This window comes from Podarcis filfolensis (assembly GCF_964270895.1).
Source record: "Podarcis filfolensis genome assembly, chromosome: 4".
Lineage (NCBI taxonomy): Eukaryota > Metazoa > Chordata > Lepidosauria > Squamata > Lacertidae > Podarcis > Podarcis filfolensis.
This window is the reverse complement of record NC_139607.1, coordinates 64,112,559-64,133,501: the sequence shown is the minus strand read 5'-3', so window position 1 is coordinate 64,133,501 and position 20,943 is coordinate 64,112,559. Positions and strand designations below refer to the sequence as shown.

Genomic DNA, 20,943 nt, shown 5'->3' with positions numbered 1-20,943 from the left:
AGTAGGGTCAAACGAAACTTGCATCTGAATAAACATATATAGGATCCTACTGAAGGTATTTTTCATTTGGCCCCAAAGAAGCCAGTTGTAGCCATAGTGCCTTTCATATAGAATCATAGAATCTCAGAGTTGGAAAGGATCCAAGGGTTATCTAGTCCAACCTTCAATGCAGGAATCTCATCTAAAGCACTCACGGCAGATGGCCATCCAACCTCTGTTTAAAAAACCTCCGAGGAAGGAGAGTCTACCACCTCTTGTGGAAGTCTGTTCCACTGCCGAACAGCTCTTACTGTCAGAAAGTTTTTTTCCGAATTTATTTTCACCATGAAAATAAGCATAAGACATTGGCTTTTATCATATTTGCAAATGACCTAAAGGATAGATAGCATGGCTAAAAAATTATGAGCACAAGAAAGCAATGTACTCTAGATAATTGGTACAGAGGAGGCTATTACGAAAACATGCTATAACAAAATGAAATGGAGGGTTGTAATTTAAATACAAAATGCATTGTGTTCAGATTCTTGGTTAGTAGCCATCGTTGTATCTTGGAAGCAGTGGGTGGCTAGGTGAGTGCATGCATTTTAAGGTGTATACAGATGTATATAACTTTAGCAGTGAGCCTGCTTTGGAACGATACTTGATGCATCTTGCTCATATATGCACCCTTCCCCCCAACCCCCACATTGCAGACTGTTCTTGCTTTCAGCAGGAGCAGGATTTGCAAAGCACTGATTAGCCAGCCCTTGGCATCAGTCATGGAGATGCCTCAAAGCAGTTTTTAATAACAGTTGGGCTGAGTATTTGGCCTAGACTCTTTCAGAAAGTGTGTGTGTGTGCGTGTGTCTGAATACTGGCATTATTGGGAGGTAGTTAGCCCATGGGGGCAACCATCATTTCCCCCCAACAATGCCCCTTTGATATAGCATTGTTCCTAATCAGACATTCTTGAGGGTAGAATGCAGCTGTTGATTGCATTTCTGCCACTGCCTCTGCTTTTCATAAAAGGAGGGTGAACTTGAGGAGCTCCTGCATCACCTTGTATCATTATAGTCAACCTCGCTCCCCCCCCAATACAGAATTTGCCTCCCATGTCACACAAGCGGCAGAAAACATCTCTCCCCTTTACAGGCCCTGGGTTTAAAAAAAGGTTAAAAGGGGGCTTAAAAAAACCCCAAAGCCCTGCTGAACGAACGCTTGAGCAGATGAACCTACAATGCATTTGGGGGGAAACCACAAAAGTGGATAGTCCACTTGGCTCGGTGACGGGGGAGGTAGATAGGATAGTTTTTTATCTGAAGGCAGTATATGTGTGCTTTTGAGGGAATACACTTGAGGGGAACAGAGCTCGCTCAGCAACAGAAAAATGTACACCCCATAACCTGTATGGAGATTTTTAATGTAAACCTTAGAATGTGCTGCTGCTTTAAAATATCCAGAGTTGGGAAGGATAAAAATCACTAATGCAGGGGAAGGCAATATGTGTGGCCCTCAGGCTTATTAAGTGGGTCATGGCGGGGGGGGGGAATCACTTTGTATTTTATTTTTCATGTTATAGTATAATATGGTTTTAAAACATACTGGATGCTTATTTATAAAATTGTGTTTGTGCCAGTGTATGTACCACTATCACTTTAATTGAACCCTTATTCTGAAGAAGTAGCTTTTATAATTAATGTGTGTGCTTTACGTATTGGGGCATTGGTATTCAGGTTCAACAAATTTGCAATAATGGTTCACATTTTGTTCCGGGGTGTTGTTTTTTTTTAAGGGGGTCATAGGTGACAGGAGGGAAAAGGAAGCAGGGGCGGGGATGTTGTCTTTGACTTAGTCAGACTCTGCAACATAGTATATTGGCTGTGTAATATACCTGAAGTTGTTTTGTTAGTACTGTGGATAAATCTGAGTTAAATCAGACAGAACCCTGAAGGTTTGAATCATTTATAGACAGCAGCTAATTCCTTTTCTTATGCCAGATTCAATTTTCTTAAAACCCTTCAGAAAATTCTTATAAGCAGCGTTCTTTTCCTCCTCTGTTCCTTTTGAAGGCAGAATAACCTTTTGCTTCCCCCTCCTCACCAAGTGCTTCAAGATTCAGTGCTTTAGTTGACATAGAAGAGAGCCTTACTGACCTTTGCAAGGATGGTAGAGTTGAACAGAAGCTGCTAATCCTTGTATAAATATGCAGGCCTTGTTAGAAATAATTCCTTCGATGTCTCCATTTTGGAATGTTGCTGTTTTGGGGATGAGCAACTACAATCTGCAGCCCAAAGAAAAATGCAACTTCCTGTTTGTTAGAAATGTGAGCATCTTCTGTGAGAACCATGGAATACTATGTTTTTCTTTAACATTGATTGTTTTTTTTTAAAAAAACTGTTGTCAACCCCAGAATATTTGGATTGTGCCTGGTTATCTGGTGGTGGTAGGGTGTGTGTGTATTTGTGTGTGTGAATCTTTCTCCTTAGCCTCAGCATTGAACATCTCTGCACTAAATGTTGATTTGGTGGAAGCTGTCGGCAAGCAGCTAGATTCTTTACTAGTAAGAACACACTTGACTGAATGGGTTTTATGAGGACAGTGTCAGCTAAAGGATGGCTGATAGGTAAAATCTGGACTTTCCTGTCAGCTTCCCTATAGTTGTTTTAATGCTATAGTTTAATGCTATAGTTGTTTGAGATGCTTGTGTGGCTCAAATTGGAGACTAAAATTATTGATGTGTGGTACTCAGCAAATCCTCCAAAACCCTGTATCTCCCCTGCCTTATTTGTACCCCTTCTACTTTTTTCATAATTAAAATGTTCCCCTTTTAGCAGTTTGTATCATTAGATTTCTATTTAAGCACATGCAAAGTACTTGGGATTATTACATCACCAAGGTTAAAAATGTTATGGCATATGAACTGTGAAGTTATCTCTGGTTCCCACAGCATTAACCCTGCTGCATTATGCAGATGTACAGTAGAAATAAATGTCCTTGCAAAATGTATTTCTGTGTCTGGCTAGATATGCCCTGAGGAAAGTGCATTACAAGAAATGCTGTGGTGAAGATGATGTAATAATCTGTTTTATTGGTTGGCTGGGCTGTTACAGAAAACTCTCATGGGTTGCGTGCCTGCTTTTAATATTGGCTAATGTTCCTGATGGCCTGCAGAATGGGATCCTGATCATATGTGACTTGAATTGTAGTTGTCAGAGGTAACACTGGAATAATCAGTTCAGTGAAACAGAGGCCATTATCGACAGGAATGGATTGTGCAGCATATGCTTCATAGAATGGAGAGAAATAATTATTGTCACTGTCAGATAATTATTGGCAGCAAGGGGCCATAGCTCACTGGTAAAAACATATGCTTTAATAATAACACGAGATGAACTCTGCTGGACCAGACAAAAGTCCTATCTAGTTGAGCAGTATGTTCCCACATTGGCCAACCAGATGCTTAAGGGAAACCCACAAGCAGCACATGAATACAATAGACCCCCACCACTCATTTCTCATAGCAGCTGGCTTTCAGGAGCATGCTGCCTCTGATACTGGAGATGATATACAGCCATCATAACTACAGCCCATTGATAGTCTTGTTGCCCATGAATCTGTATCCTCCCCTTTTAAAGCCATCCATGTTGATCACCATTCCTACATCTTGTAGAAGCAAATCCCATAATTCTAACTCTGTACTTTGTGAAGTATTTGTTTGGTCTGTCCTGAATCTCCCACCATTCAGTTTCACTGGATGGCACCACACCATTCGTAATTTTATATAGAGACCCTTTCTATGTAGAAGCTCCCAAATTCAGTCTCTTGCATTTCAGACTATAAGGATACCGGGTAAAAGAAAGAACCTTGGTTCAGGGCCAGGGTTCAGCAGTCTGATGTGAGCTGGGCACTGGGAACCAGCAGTCATGGGAAGGAAACAGGAGTCTGGGTTGAAGAGCAAATCAGGGACGAAGGGAACAATGAAAATATATAGAAACATGCCAGAGCTTAGGAAGACCTTGGCAGGACTTAACTCATGGGTAGGGAACCTGCTGTTCTCAGTTGTTCTTAGACTCCATGATCAATGGCCAGGGATGTGGTCCATAGACATCTGGAGGGCCATCCCATCTCTGGACCAGGAAGTTCTCTTAGAGCAGGCATCCCCAACCTTCGGCCCACCAGATGTTTTGGACTACAGTTCCCATCATCCCTGACCACTGGTCCTGTTACCTAGGGATATGGGAGTTGTAGGCCAAAACATCTGGAGTGCCGCAGGTTGGGGATGCCTGTCTTAGAGTCAGGGCCAGCCAAATACATTTTCCCACCTGAGGCAAATAAGGAAATGCCCCCCCAACTCCTGGGAATTGTAGGTTTTTTTAAGAATACAGGAAGTGGGACTTAACAGCATGGGGGTGACTTCCCATGGGGACCTCTCTCTCCTCCATTCTTTCATCTCTCCCTGCCCAACCTGGCCCATCTTGGGAATAAGGGGAAAGGAGTGAGGGGGAGGGAAGCGGGGCAGTAGCAGTGGTGGCAGCTCCTAAGGCCTGGCCCAAAATGGCCTGCTGCAGTTGTCTGAGAGGGAGGGTTGGGTAGGACAAGGCGAGAGAAAGAGAGGGTGCTGGAAAGGCCTGCTGGTTGGTGACAAGGCTACAAGATGGCTAGAGTTGCTGACAGCTGCCGCTTGGCATGGCAGCATGTTGGGGGCAAGCGAAAGACCTCTGTCCACTGCTGAGCTTGCTGTGAGACTGAGAAGGCAGGGATAGGTAACTGCATGGTCAGATCTACTATTGGAAGTACCAGGGAGTGGGCCAGAACTATGGCTGCTCAATGGAAGTGCTGAGGAGTCAGGAGCTGGTTTAGGCTGCTGCCTCTCAGCTAACTGCCACCAATAAAAGAGCCAAAGGAGCCACACACTCAAAGAAAGCACAGACATGGAAACCACAGACTCAAGGAGAAGGGTGGGGGGATGGCAAAAGGGAAAGAAAAAGAAACAGGAGACAGTGAATAAAGGACTCGTGTGCTAACCACAGTATTGTGAAGTAATCAGGGAGAGTAAAGTTAATTCGGTCCACTCCAGGTGGTGACAGTAGTTGCTATCTTGTCCATTCATGTGCTGCCATGGGCCTTCCCAGACCCACCCTGCCTTCCTTGAAGGCTGCTGAAACGCTTCCTCCTCAGCTGCCAGCTTGCTTTCCTGGGTGAAGAAAGCTGATGTAATACTGGCTTCCACACCTTTATCCTACGGCTTTCCCCAGCCCTAATTGTCTAGGGAAAGTGTGTCTATGTTTAAGGCTGTTGTGGTATTGAGAATTGCTGTTGAGCTGTTGCAGCATTTTGGGGTGCTACTGTGGCAGTCCTGCAAGAAACCCAGCACGCACATGACAGTGTGGGATTAGACATCCTTAAAGTGATTTTGTTTGGAGGCTGAAATTGAAGCATCTCTGCAGCTGAAATGGTTATTCCTTTTATGGAAAGTCTTGAGCTGCAAATAAAAGCAGTGCTTGTTTAGCATTCTTAGGAAATGAGAGATCCTACCAAAGCCCATTTGTAGCTCTTGGAGATTTTTGGGCTTCAAAACAAGCCCACTGCAAGGCAGAAGAGGTTTTGGCTTTCCACATGGCTGACTGAAACACTTAGGACTTGTGAGGAGCAGCTAACATATTTAATGAGGCTCAGTGTTCTTCTATGCAGGGTGAATTGATTCAGACCAAAGTGATTTAAATCAGCAAGATATAAGGCTAATTATCATTGATTTTAAATTGAGTTTCCTGTTGATGCTACTTCATATACTTCCTAAACTGGGCCTCAGAACTGGCCACTATACAGCGTTAATTTACAACTAGAGAATTATTTACACTGTTTCATTCTTAGAACAGCAGCTTAGCTTTTTTACACTCTACACATCTTGTATGTGAAAGATCATGACATGGCTGACATTATTAGGTCCAGTAATAGTGTTGCCTGAGTAGATAGGTGGACTTATCTGTGCTTGCTCCAGGGTCTGATCCCTATATTTGTGTCTATTGTAGCTGGTAAGCAGCTGTTTTAGGGTGGGGTGGGGGCTGTCTCTAAGAAAATGCTTCCCTACCACCAAAGGCCTGGGTGAAGAAGATATAATTACCCAGGATAAGCTGTTGATCATTGATACATTGGGGTGATTTAGATGGACAACAAATGGCTCTGTCACTTTCACTTCTAGGGCTGTCCCGTAATACAGTGGTACCTCTAGTTACGAACTTAATTTGTTCTGGAGGTCTGTTCTTAACCTGAAACTGTTCTTAAACTAGAGGCGTGCTTTCGCTAATGGGGCCTCTTGCTGCTGCTGTGCTGCCAGCACATGATTTCCGTTCTCATCCTGGGGCAAAGTTCTCAATTCAAGGTAACTCTTCCAGGTTAGCGGAGTTTGTAACCTCAAGCATTTGTAACCTGAGGCATTTGTAACTTGAGGTACCACTGTAGGTTGTTCCTGAGTTATCAGTCAGTTCTTCTTGTCCTGATGTAAATCCCTAACTTGTGAGTCTTGTGTGTCTCTCCAGCAGCAGCTCTAGATGCTTGACACCAGTGAACACTGAGATGGGAAATAAGGGTTGCATTTCTTTTGTGTCTTCCATTTGGAATACTTGAAACCCCAAAATGTGGGTGTCATTCTTACGATGAAAGCTCAAGGGCTGTAGGGGGCAGAGATCTCTCCCACTCCATGCTGTTGTCTTTCATATATATTTACATGATCATGCATCAAAAACACAAGCATTGTGAAATGATTCAAACTGCAACACTGCTGAAATTCGATAGATGATACTTTTGTGTCTATAGGATTCCAGGATTACTATGAATAAAAGAGAAGCAGGAGAAATTCTTTGATTGCTATTTATAGAAGAAAAGCACAAGGCATACTTTGTAATTTGATTCAAAGTTGCAGTTTTGAACTTCCTCTTCTGTTAACATTAAATAATCACTTAAGTCCACAACTTATCACAGCAATGAAAATGTTAATAGCATTAGCTGATGAGAGATGTCTAAAACATTAAAATGCTGCAAAGAAAACAAACCCTTGGTGGCATGTCTCTTTAACCAAAATGGTTAAAACCTTCAGAATATCCAGACACCAGAATATCACCAGAATTGGTGTCTCTCTTTTCAGTCGTGGACAGGCAGCTCATTTCAAATTACTTCTGTTTCTGAAACAAGACACACCATTTCATCTGCAAACTAGATGAGGTGGTAATTGGACTCTTTTAAATTCTTGACTCAGTTTTGTTAACTCTTCTAAAGTGGAGCTGTACATAGTGCAGATGAAAGGGAGGATCAAGGAAATCATGTTTGTGGAAAGAACAAGAATTCTTAAATTGTGGCTGACAGTATTCACAATCCCAGATGGCATCCAATGACAAGTCGAATATGGATGTAGTGAAGAGGAGCAATGTCCCAAAGGCCACCCATTGCATTTCACAACTAAACAAGGATTTGATCTTGCCTTCCGCCATTTCAACCCACTGCGCACTCTCCTAATTCACTGACAAACATTTTCACCTTAAACATTCCAATATACCATCAATTAAACGGCAAACAATAGTGTCCTTTTTACTTTTCTGCCTCTCCACGGCTCCCTTTATGTATGTGTGTGTGTGTGTGTATTACTCTCTCTCTCTCTCTCTCTCTCTCTCTCTCTCTCTCTCTCTCTCTCTCAATTTTAACTTACAATCCTTTGTTTCCCCCCCTAGTTTCCTGCCACGGGCGTATTGTGAAGGTGCCTGCAGGTCCTCTAGTGCGAGTTGAGAGCACAGAGGTGGTGATTCCATGCAACGTTAGTCAATATGAAGGACCCAGCGAGCAGAACTTTGACTGGGAGTTCTCTAGAATCTCTGCTCCGGACTCTAGATTTGTACAAGTAGTGAGTACTTGGGACCCTTGGTTCACGTCTCAGGAGTATAAAGATCGGGTTGACGGTAAAGAGATCACATTGAGGCGAAACAGCAACAACTCTGTAGAACTCATGATTGGAAACATCCGCCCCACTGACCAAGGGATGTACCGATGCACAACGCCCAGCACAGATTCTGTCGTTCAGGGAAATTACAATGCTGTAGTCGAAGTCAAAGGTACTTCTAAAGGGTGAGGGGTATTTACAATTGGTATTGGGTCTTAGTGTAATTTTGCAAGCGATACGTGAAGTGGCTGGAGTAGATGCAATCTAGCTAAATACACTTTTGTATAACCTGAAGGTGGACAGTGCCCCATGTCCCATTGGTGCCATAGCATTGTCCTGTGTTTGCTTAATTGAAGCAGTGGGTTGGTGACTATCTCAACAGGATCATTTGAATTTAAAAAAACAAAGCAAAATGCTCAGAATAGCTCCTGTTATATTCCAGTCTCCTCCACCCTTCTTCGCTGACATTTGTTTCTAAACAAAGTATACTGGAAGGGGAAGTTTCTCTGCTAATAGATTTACTTGAAGAGGTAATTGTGGGTGGAGGTCTTTCTGAAGCTGAATAATTGATTGAGTTAAGGGAGAAAGTGTGGTGTGTGAAAACACTTTTTTGCTCATGTTTTCCAATGTGAGTGATTTGTTTTGGCTCAGCGTACTCATTATGCTGCATAATTAGTCATCTCTTTCATGACAATCTACCACAGCTTGACTCTGTTTCATTGCTGCTTTATGTAAAGCCATTTATTATAACCCACACGCTTGATAACTTTCTTTTCTCCGAATAGTGATTGCGGATGGCTTAACCGTTGGTAGGTCAACAGCCCGCTCCACATCTACTTGGAACTTATCAGAAGGAGATGCATTTCAGTTGCGCTGCTCAGCGTCCACCAATTCTTCAGAACACACACATCTGCATGTGTCTTGGGAATTCAGAAACGGGTTTGCCTGGCAAGAAATTCTCTCCTTAACGCATGAGGGCAAGTTCCAGCCTGGTTCAGAGTATAACGAGCGCTATATCAGTGGAGATGTGCGTTTAGATGCTATGGCCAATGACATTTACCGCTTGTCTGTGTCCCAAGCTCTTCCAACAGATGAAGGTGCCTATAGGTGTCGAGTGAGTGAATGGGTTAAAGGTGCAGATGCTTCATGGCAGAAGATCCAAGAGAAGGCTGTGGATATAGCAAATGTTGTGGTGCAGCCAACAGGTGAGCATGCAGTATGCATGAAATGATGTTGCCTGTATCAGCATCTATGCTGTAACACCATTGTGGCTGTGGGACAGAATGTGCAGGCCACCAACATTTGGTGTAAAGCCATACTGGCTTCCCCCTTAAGTATCTCAGCGCAGTATATAACATAGTAACAGTGTATACTTTCCTCAGTACATGTGTTAGATGAGTTGTGAAGGCACTGCAAATAAGAACTTAGATAGTTGTATTTTCTTTGAATACCTACTGCATAGGTGTGTTTGGAATCTATTTAAAACCTAGGCTTCATAACAGAGGACTCTTTTCTTTTTCAGTAGTTTGTATAGGATATTTGTGTAAAAGGTCTTGTTACCTGGCTTTAGGGATTGCCTAGGGCTAAAGGAGAATTTAAAACTACAGTTGTTTTAAGTTCGCAACTTTCCCCCCAATAGCTTAGCTGCTAGACAGTAGTCTTTAAATGACTGTTCCCCTTCCTTTGTTTAAATATACCTGTGTGCAATGCATGTGCTTTGATGGATCATGCCAGGCTGCAAAATGTGTACAATGGTAATTCTGGAGAAGGAAGAATAAGCAAGTTGGCCTCTTGGCAGCAAAATGAAATTATATGTTTTTGCAAGTATGCTCATACTGGACTTGCAATCCTTTAATCACCACACAGAGAATTTGAAAATGCCACAACAATCATTCAGATGTGGTTCAGTTCTTCATAGTAGTTAGCTTGTAAAATCTGATTTGTACTCCTTTGGGAGTGTGTCTTGGCTTTAGGTGTATTCATTATGAGAAACAACATCTCTGTGATGCTAAGAGACCCCCTTGATCTTCCCTGTGCTTGAAGTTATAATGCTTGTTATGTTGGAGTAGGTAGGCATGTGAGGTGTTTTTTCCCCCCTGGGAGGATTAATTGTACGTAGCAAAATGTAGAGCCATTTGGAACACCTTCTGTTGGAACGATGTCATAGCTAGACGCAAATTGTGGGAAGCTGGATTGACAGTGAATTTGATTAGAAAAAAATGTTGTGTCCTTGCATATCCATGCACAAGGCAAAGCTAGCTGGTTTTTTATTCTAAGAAAACTGAAATTGCACAATGATTTGCTTCAGAACATAGAATTAGATAAGTAGTGAAACTGGGGGGGGGGGGGAGTTCACTGCCTGTTTTCTATAGTTCAGCAATAATATATGTGAGCTTTGCCTGTAAATATGTAGGCCACTAATTAAAAAAGCAGGCAGTAGAAGCCAACAGTTATGCTACCTGCTGTATTAAAGAGTTGAAAACAACACTTTTTTGTCTTGCTTCCCTCCTGCCAAAAGCTTTAGGTGTGTTCATAACCAGAAGCAATGTATCTGTGACAGAGGGGGACTCCCTTGACCTTACCTGCAACTTCACAACAGACAGAAGTGGTATTTTCCAAGCAGAGGTCAGGTGGTACTTCAGTGAATCACCTGATAGCACCATGGCAGAAGCTCAGGTTTTGCTAAGTGCAGACCGTGATTCTGTTGTTAGTGATTCTACCCTCATCAGCCTCAGCCATGTGGATCGGAGTTCTTACCACCTATTGGTACGTGATGTGAGCACTGAAGATTCCGGTTACTACTACTGCCAAGCAACTCTCTGGGTGCCACAGCACAATGGTAGCTGGCACAAGGTAGCAGAGAGGACATCTGTGCCTGTCACTGTGGAGGTGTTGGCATTAGGTGAGTAGCTGGGTGGTGATGGATAATTTTTCTTGTGTAATGATAGGGAACCTGTGGCCCTCCAGAGGTGGTTTGCTTTGAACTTGCGTCAGTCCCTGCCAGTATGACCCAGTGGCAAAGTGATAATGGCAGTTGTAGTCCCAACAACCTCTGGAGGTTCACAAGTTCATCCTGGGTTTATACCACAATATGGAAGTGAACAGAAAGTGGCATTCAATAGGAGTGATCCCTCCTGCCCTGGACTCCATGTTGGAAGAAAATTATGTAGTTCTTTAAAATGCTAAACCCTTTAAGACTTACCAGTTCATGCTCATTGGTGGTGTGTCCAACATGGTCTCTTAACTATACCAGCCATCCTGGGCTTTTTTCATGACTAGCCATGGATGCCTATTTGTGTCTAATGTGTCAGTCCTGAGAAAACATTTTAAAATGAAATGTTTGTTCTGATCAAATGTGGCTCTTTAACTTGACTTAAAAGAACACAAAGATGGAATAGTCTTAATATTTAAAGTGATCCCTGTCTTGGAAGAGAGAGGGGACATTCAAAAGCTTTCAGCAAGCCCAAAGGTGGGGTTGGTGGGATATATAAGCTGGAAATCCCCACAGGACCTGCCATGACATAAAACAGACTTATGCGGTGCTGGTTGTTGTTAAGTCTCGGTCTTCTTTAGCAGCCTGCCTGAAAATACATGGGCTGCCATCCTCTGTAGCAATGTAATGTTTCCCATTAGTCATCCAAAGAGAAAATTCAAAATTGTTCAGTATTTTTAGCTGGGAATGATCCGCACTGTTTAAGTTCTTCTTTAAAAAAAACAAAATAAAATGTGTTTGCTCCAAAGACAAGAGACAGGAAGGGAAACAACTGATAAATAAAAAATATAGTCAAATGCACACTTGTTCTGAAGGCCATATCTATAGTTTCTATCAGGAAGATAGTAGTCTGGCAAAGCTGCATAGTAGAATCTGGTCTCAGGTAGTCCAGCGACTCATCTAGACACCTTGTGCTCTGATTTGTTGTTCTTGAGTGTGGCTTGGACGACTGGACTAATCCCACTGTCACTACTATAATGGTTCTTTCAGACCCATTGTCAGATCTGCCAGATTTCCTTGGGGAAATCCTAAGAATAATTTAGATCACTTTCTATTATTTAATGGACATTATATCATATGGAAAGATTAGGAGGTGAACCAGAAGTTTGTCTAGACAAAAACATTGTTTTTCACTTTTCCTTACCCCAATATTCTGCTTTGACTTTATGGAGAACTGTGTTTTCACTAACTCTGTTTTCCTGGCTGAACTCTTAAGCTACTGAGATCTGCTTTTTATGCAGATGTTCTAGGAAATGAGCATCCAGGCAGGAGAGATATGGAAAACTGAAACCCTAGCACAAATTTCTAAAGAACCATGTTGTTCTGTAGAGTTTGCCTTGACGTGTCAGCATCTCTTAGAGGATAATTAAAAAAATCAAGTTTCTGGCTTTTGACTTTGCAATTAGGAGCCAGATGATTCTTGACAGCCTTTCAAGCAGTGGGAGCAAGCATTTCTACTTATACTCTGCTGAAATTCAAGCATTGTGCATATACACTTCTGAATGCTATCGTAGCACAATCAAGATCTGGTTGATGGTAACCCAGTCCTGACAGCCACAGCATCTCTTGTACTTCAGAGAGCCAAGACAGCTGAAAATCCACTTCTGCAGTATTTGTACAATCCAATTTTAAACATGTTTATCTGCAAGTAAATCTCTTTGGCTGCGTTACCGTTTAATAGCAAGCCCAGGAGTATAAGCTGATAACAAATAATAGTGTAAGCCTGGCTAGTGATGTTGGTTTGTTTGGGCAATGCAAACCGCAACCTTGGATTTGGATGAACTAAGCCAGCTGCCTTTTTATTATTTGTTTCTCTGCTCTCAAAGACTAGAATAGTGAAACAGCCCTTGTGCACTACCTAGCATGGTTTATGAAACTTCAGTTAGTATTTAGCGCTGTGTGTAAATGCAGCCATTGAGTTCAATAGGCTGATAGGTTAGTTTAGAATTATAGCCTTAGAGGAAGGAGAATAAGCTGTGCAAGTTAGGAAAGGAAAGGAAAGGAAAGGAAATCTCAAGATGGCCTAATGATTTCCATCCTGCTTGCTGTAGGCCTAATTATGATAGAGAGCTTGTCTCTTATTCTTCTCATCCAACAGACATCCCACCGAATGCAACTAAACAGAGAGGTGCCACTGATTCTGTACACTCAGTGTACTTCTGTTACCAATATTATCTGGAAAGCATCCATAGCTTGAAAAGCTGCCTTGAATAGGGTGCCTCTTTTCTGCATTGAAAGTATTCTGTTGGTCAGTGGGAATTTCTTCGCCTTTGCATCCCAAATTAGTAATTATTTTGATGCAGGTTAAGGGGGAGGAGCAAAATGTTTTTCAAATGATCTTACATTGCCTGCGGGTGGGAAAAGCAGGAGAGGAATTCTCATCTGTAGTACATAAACTGCATCCAAAATTCAACAGCAGCCCCCTCCTACTTGATTGAAGTTTGAGAGCTTGGCAGGGTATTAAGTCGTTGAACTGTCAGCAAGGCTGTTCTTTGACAGCTGACAAGAGTGCAGGAATGAGGCTTATCCAGCAAGCCTTTTATTCCTTCCTGCTAAATCCTCTGTCTGAGAGTCAGTGTGAAGAGACTAGCTGGAGCACTCCTGTCAAAGCCAAAACTTGCCCCAGCCATCCTATTCCCTATAGGTCTTCCAAATGCTGGATATGATTAGCTGACATCCCATTTACCTTCAACTTTCTTCTATTTCCTAATGAGGACATAAAAATGTTGTTGGTGCTTCTGTTTGGAAGCAAGCTGCTCCAGTGAATTATGTGGGCTGGTTCAGATTATCATATACCATTATGCTGAGCCAAGAACAATCCTTTTGGCCGCACATGAGCAGCTCTTTTGCTCCTCCCTTCCCGCTAACAAACCAGGGAGACGTTGATTAACTATTGCTTCCTGTATCAGCCGAACTAGGAAATTAATTGTTGTGGAACAAGTAAGGGTATCAATCCAACTTCAAACTAAGTTTTCATATTCTGGCTTGTTCAGAAACTGTTAATCATAGTTTCCTTGTTTGGACAAAATAGTAAACTGTAGCAAAGCGGGGAGCAAGGGCACTGTGTGTGCATCCATAAGCCTCATTCAGATCTTGACTTATTAAGGTGAGGTATGATTGGCCAACCCAGCCCTTTTTGTGGCTCATTAACTAGCTTTCCCTCCGTGACCTTTATAAATATTGGTAGTGCATTGTATTCCTTCTTTTCTGGGATCCTAAATATGGTTGCTAAGAGCAGAAAGTAGGCCCTTCATAGTTCTTTCAGACTTGTGATTATGAAACTGTCAGAAATTGTATTTTAAAAAAAACAGTAAAGTTAACTTGAAGGGTATATTCAGTTTCTAGCACTGGCATTCAACACCAGGAACAAGTAAATGTGGGATGCTCTCCAATATTGGCTTGCTCTAGTGCCAGCTTTCCTCTGCCAAGGTCGCTGAAGTGGGCAATAAAATGAATGGTAAAGCAGTGTACAGAAACCTGACACGCTCTTGGCATGCCCTTCCAAAATGGGGAGCATGTTCATTAAAATGAAACATTTCCCTGAGAGGCAGACTTTGCAATTGCAATGCAGTGTTCTGTAACCAGAATGTTGTATTATGAAATTCCTACAGTATAGTGTGACTTACTAAATGTTGGCTTTAGAATCTGCCTTTTGTTTGACTTGGGGCTGCATGCCATGAAGATACTCCATTTCTGGGAATTACATGGTCCACTGTCACCAGCTAAGTGGTAAATGCCCCATCCTATGCCATGACTTGCAAGATGCCAAAAGAATGTTGCCGTTCTGAAATGATAAATGTGAAAATGTAGCCTGTATTCTGAATTGGTCTTTATTTCATACTTTTGTTTCCTTGTCTGTCTCCCTGCTTTTCAAAATGCTCCACAGAGCCAACTTACCATGTGTTTCTGAATGCGACTAAAACACCTAAGTATGCAGAAGATCCCACAGAATTGGAATGTAGGATCACAGAGGCGCAGAACACTGAAACAAATGTGCGTTTCACTGTCTCATGGTACTACCGATTACCTATGCGCAGTGATGAAGTAGTGAAAGATGAACTTCTTGCCACCATGGATGCAGACTGGACGCTGGTAGTTGGGGACAGAAGCAAACAACGGGCCCAGAATGGGGAAATAATTTTCTCTAAACCAACTGTGGACACCTTCCGCTTACGAATCCAGTGGACCTCTGAAGCAGACAGAGGAGATTATTATTGTGTAATTTCTTCATGGAGCAGGCAACGAAATAACAGCTGGATAAAGATCAAGGATGTGGCTTCTGTGCCTGTAAGCATTTTATGGTCTACACAAGGTAGGAATCTTGTACAGCCTGACTTTAAAAACTTGTGATGCAAATTGTTGGTGACTCAGTGGCTTGCCTTTAGAGACTCTGAGATGGAAAATTTCTAAAGGGTTTTGATAGATGTATATACATCTGCCATTGCCATCTTTGGATGGGAAAGTGGATGAAAGTGGCTAATGATGAGATCAAAGAGCACAGTACCATTTAGGAATGTTCAGCACAATCAACAATAAATCCAAGCTAAGGTTGCTAAGAGTACTGTGCTAGAAATATTTTAGGGCAGCGTACACAGGGCTACTAGTGCATCGGGGCTTCCCCGCTTTCCTGTCCCCCAGCTCCAGCTCCCTCCACTCCCCCCCCCATTGACTTGGAGGCATCAGGAGAACACCCAAAACAATGTGTGGAGGGAGAAGAGGGAAAATGATTCCATCCAGCAAGCACTCTGGCAATGTTGAATTCCTTCCACAGAGTGTTATTCAACTAAAATTTCCTCAGAGTGGTCCCACTGAAATGAATGAACGTGGCTAGGTTAGGTCAATTCATTTCAGCAAGTCTGCTTTTAGTAAACCATCACAAACTCTTGTCCAAACTCCTTCTGGCAATGTACCAAGAAGCAGCTTGAAATGTATGTGAAGGTGGAGTCCTGAGGAAATAGCAGCCGCAGGGAATTGGTGCAAGGAGTTGTGCAAGAGATTGAAGGTATATCTGGAATTCTTAGAGTTCATCAGATGCAGACTACACAGTCAGGATATTTTTTCACACCCAGGCGACAAGAGAAAATTTTTAAGAATGATACTACGTTTGTTTTGTTTAGAACAATTTACAGACCATTTAATCACAACTCTCTACTCTTAAGTGGATGTGGGAGGTGGGGACATGGAAGATGGACCACAATGCTGGTTGTCATGGTGGCCTTGGATATCCAGCCCCCCGGCCTCATGATTAGAGTGAAGGAAATCAAGTAATTGACTTGGATCATTATCAGATTCCTGTTCTTTTAATAGAGTAAACTAACAGCTGTTTTTGGTTAGAGCTTTTATCTGATGGAAAGTTGTGTCTAGACAGCAGCCAACAGTCCTGATTGGGCACTCCTGCACATAACTTAACTTGAGTGTGGGAAACATGCTTTAAAAAGGCAAACTGCCCTTTTCCTTGGAACACCTTGTGTTCATTGCCTGTAGAAAGCACAAGCAGAAACTTGCATTGTTCCCGAAAGCGCTGTGATCTGGCCCTGTGATATTCAAGAACAGACCAAAGTAGCCTCGAAGTCTGGGCTGTAAAGGGTGGAAGAAACAGAAACAGCATTTCCAAATCCACATGCTTCAGAGCTGTCAGCAGTCACCTTCATGAAGATTTTTCAGAATGTAATTATTTGTTGGCGGCAGCTACAGTACTGTGTCATACTCTGCACTAAGGGCTGACTTGAAAGTTCATGTGATCAATGGCTTCAGTTCTTGTTGAATGCCCGGGACAAGTTGCTACTTCTGAACCAGAGTTTTTCTGTCTCCATTTTGACATGCGGGGATCTGCCACAAGGTGTTTGTAAGAATGAAAACACCATGGTGAATCAGAGTTGCTGTGTTCTTTTTCTGTCAACTTGCTTTGAGTATGTGTTTACTGAACCAGTCGAGAAGCAGTTTTGCCATGAGGCTAGATAGTGTACAGTATGCTGCACCAGGTATCCAATTAAAGCACTGAATCTGGGCTTCAAGTGTTCGATTGAAACAATTCATGCTAGTATTCCTTTTTGAGTGATGGTCTCAGCAATACAAAGGCAAGGCTTCGGTGGTACTTTGGACAGTTCTGTGTGTGACCCAGGCTGGAGGCTGTATTCAGCAGCAGTCACCCCAGACTAGGTCTCAGAGCTGCAGTTTATCAGAGTTGCTAGCTCTGTCTTTCGTCGGAGCAGCCCCTTCATTTAAACGGTCTCTGCTTGCTTTATCATTCACTGACTCTGGCAGAGCAGGCAAGGCTGTGGTTCTTCTAAGGCTTCTGAGCTGGAGTTCTCAGAGGAAGGCAATGCAGCACCCAGCAGCTGGAGAGGTACTGACACAATGGGCTCGTCTTTTTCCAAGTGTAAATTTGAGGCTGACCATCTTCTACCCTGAGTTCCTGGTCTCATCCCCTGGAGAAGGATGTCATGATCCCAGTGTCATGGCAGACAGGCTCATTGTCAAAGCCCTGCATTACAAGAAAGGCAAAAACAAAAACAAAAAACCCTGTGTTTTCTATTAACAGTGCAAAAAAAAAGCCCATTTTTGTACAATTTCCCTTATTCTGCAAATTTCATTAGTTTACATAATTTTATTTTGGTTTCTTTTAATGATGTGGTGCAAAGAGGTATGCAGAGCACTGAAGCCCCACTGCCAACCAGGAGGTTTTTTTTTTTACGGCATTTACAAGCCACCCTATAATAAATATTCTTGGCATTTACATAATTAAAATACAATAAATAAAAACTTAAGCTTTGTGCTTAAATTAGTCATACAATGCAGTACTATAAAAGTATGGGAGGAGGTAAAAATCAAGACCGTAAAACAAAAGCTAAAAGAGCAAAGAATTAAACCGAAAATCTAAAACAGATTTAAAAGGCTGCAGCAACCTTAAAAGGCCTGGGGGAAAACTTAATCTGGCACCAGAAAATCTGAACTAGTTTCTGCTGTGCCGTTCATTGGTTGAGGCATGCTTTTCAAGATAGGTATCTTCCTTCTTCCTCTTGCTTGGTAACGAAAAGTTAACTGATAAAGAAGGGACCAAGTCAGCAGGGAAATCCTGGCTTTGTGTCTAAGAGTGTCACATAGTGAATGGACAGCTTGCAGCTCAGTGCAAAAGGTTCAGTGCAAAAGGAATAAATTAGTGGATCACAGGAGGAAAGATCTGTGGCTCACTTAATTTATGGACATGCGGTGATTATTTTAGTAACTAGATGCTTACTGAAACATCCAAGCTTGGAGTTGAAGTTTCTGGCGCTAACACCACACTGGCAAACTTTTTGAGAGCAAGTGTGCACTTCAGCTGTGGGATGGGACTAGGAGAATGTTCCTTGTCCATGGGCTTCTATCTAATACAGTGATATCTTTCAAAGGATGAAGAACTAACCACACGAATGCATTGCACAACTCACTATCTTCAGGCAGGAATGCTTAAATTAGCAGCCCAGACTTCCATCACAAACACTAAAACTCATTCTCTTGGGATACCTTTCTGGGTCATAGAATTAAGTTTTGTTGTGTTTTAAAAGCAGCTTATTGGCTGCCTGATGAGAACGCCAAGCTGCTCTGCAATTTTTTGCTCCATTGGGCCAAGCAGGTATTGCCCATAGGCAAGCACTTGAGTGGCAAACAACACATTCACCCTGTGCTCTCCACGTACTTGCTGCTGCTCACCAGAGAGCTAGGTGAGCAGTGCTGGTCCACTGCAGATCAGCTGCATACATGGAACTCTCTTAAGGAGCTAGTAGCCCTTTGTGGCTAAAAAGGAGAGGAGAGTCATGCCTACAGCTGTCATGTTTAGCACTGGGCCATCACTGTTGCTGCCATCAGGGATAGAATTGGGGCAGAAGTCCTGGGCCCCTCTGGACAGGGGGTTCCCCTAGATGCAGCAGGACTGGCTTGCCACATTTCAATGCAAGAATTAAAGAAGGGTCCCTGTAAGATTGTCTGGAATAATGTCCATTACCATCTAAAGAGCCCCACCTCCACTTTTCATAGACCATAAGGTCTAGAGTCCAAAATTTATCTAATGGATTGTAGTCTTGCAGATGCATTTGTGGTGTGTTTTCCAACCTTAAAATAATGTTTGTTTGTTGATTTGTTTTTATTATTTAAGCAATTTATGTACTGCAAAGCTATAATTGTCTCCAAATGGTTTACAAGGCTGGGATGGTTGTGTGGCTGCTGCAGTACAGGAGGAAGGGGATCAGAAGGGAGGCAGCAGCAACAGTGCAGGCAAGCAGAGCGAGGCTGAGAGATCAGTGCCTTGAATATGTATCCAAATTCAAAAGCGTTGCATGAAAAATAAGACCTTTGAAAAACAAAACGCCTTTTCTCATACATTTGATGCAGTGCAGTCTTTATCATATATATTGCTGTTCCAAGAGAGATTGACCTTTTTAAAAATTCTGACCTTTCCTAGATTATGACTCGGACGGCAAATTGCCAACAATATCTGTGATCTAGTCCTTCTGCTTGTGATCTATTCCTCCTTCCTCTTTTATTATAATGAGTGACCTGTTCCCATTTGCTCAGTGGCATTATCTATTTCCAGCATTTGTACCCTGCCTTCCTATAATAATCAAGATAGCTTACATTGGTCAATAGAAATATACAACAACCCATACGCATCAATAAATTAATATTAAAGTAACAAAAAGCATAGGATAGGATCTTGCTTTAAAGCAGCATCCGGAAAAACATTGTGAAACAGGGCAGTTTCTGCTGCCTGCTGGAAGCTGATCAGCTGTTTCTCAGGAGTTAGGCACCACAGCAGAGAAGGCCCTGTCTTTTATAGGCCCCTGCTATGTTCTTGTTGGCAGAAGAGAATGGTGCGGGGCCTCTGGCTTATCAAGGGTGCATTTGGGAGGCGACTTTGACCTAATATACCTGCAGTGGCTCATATAATAGTTTTCCTTCCTTAGTAAAATTTATTCTTAGCATATTTGGGACCCAAAATCCTGCGGGAAAATAAGAGGTGGCTTCAGCAAAGGCAAAAGCCTCTCTATGTTTGCAGTTCATTGAGGGGAGCTAAGTGTATACCACATCCATACGAAATACCCAAATCTGATTTTAAAAACAGAACTCTGCAATTTCTATGTTTTGTAAAGTAAAGTTTAAAAAGTAGTTTTGGTAGACTGCAAACCATGGTTTCAGGGCAATCTTAATTAACTCAAGCCCTGATCTGACTAACATCTAAAGCAAAATATAGAGCAGGCAGTGTGGGATGGGGGGGGAGCATGTGGGCCTGCTGTGCAGACTGCACATGGTTTTCAGACCTGAAGTTAGTTTGTGTGAAACAAGTCTGCAGATTGGTTTATATACATGCACCAAATGTATGGATTCCTCTGGTGGCTGATAAAAATGTGACATTTTAAAATTTGTGTGACATACTTGGGCTAAGAATGTTTTCCTCCTCCTGGACTGAAATGGAAGCTTTTCTTTGTAAAGTACAGTATCCAAATTGCTTGTCACTCATACGAGGCTTTTTAGCTGCTGTGTCTCTTGAGAGAAATGTAGCATAAACAGTATAATAGCTGCTCAGACTTTAAAATGTAGCCTTGTTTGTGAAAGACAGGTTTATCCCATTTTTGTTAGACTGTGGAAATCTGTTTATACTCTTTTGGATGTGCTTTGAGTGATCTGAAATGTGGTGGCTGCATGTGTGGCATTCTCTCCCCCTGCTTTTTTATTTATTTTAAAGTAAACACGGTTTTCCTTGATATTTTAGCAAGTTCCATTTCTTACCAGATGTGGAAAACAGTATTTTGACAGCTCATCTTTGTTTCTGATGCTGGTTTCTCCTCCTGCCCCCCCCCCCCCCCCGCTTTTCAAATCCCATTTCTTCTTACCAAGTGATGAGTTTGGGTCTCATGTGCATAACTTAATTTTGAGTTGCTCTGTGTAAACCAAATAACATTAAAACTAAACTATGTTAACTGAATTACATAGGTCTGTGCATATGTTTTTACTAGACTTTGCAGCTCCTTAAAGCACTTGACCTGAGGGTTGTTGATTATGATCTGCAGTG

The 20,943-nt window shown here is 42.3% G+C and overlaps 1 protein-coding gene across 2 annotated transcripts in view; it reads left to right on the top strand.

Moving 5' to 3' along the window:
- The window catches only part of PTGFRN (prostaglandin F2 receptor inhibitor), a 79,042-nt gene that overhangs the window by 20,294 nt on the left and 37,805 nt on the right, over positions 1–20,943 (top strand). For both annotated transcript variants that reach the window (XM_083611537.1, XM_083611538.1), the window contains exons 2-5: positions 7,701–8,078; positions 8,692–9,111; positions 10,425–10,808; positions 14,785–15,210. In XM_083611537.1, the coding sequence (XP_083467663.1) occupies positions 7,701–8,078; positions 8,692–9,111; positions 10,425–10,808; positions 14,785–15,210 (1,608 nt within the window). The remainder of the gene's footprint in view (positions 1–7,700; positions 8,079–8,691; positions 9,112–10,424; positions 10,809–14,784; positions 15,211–20,943) is intronic.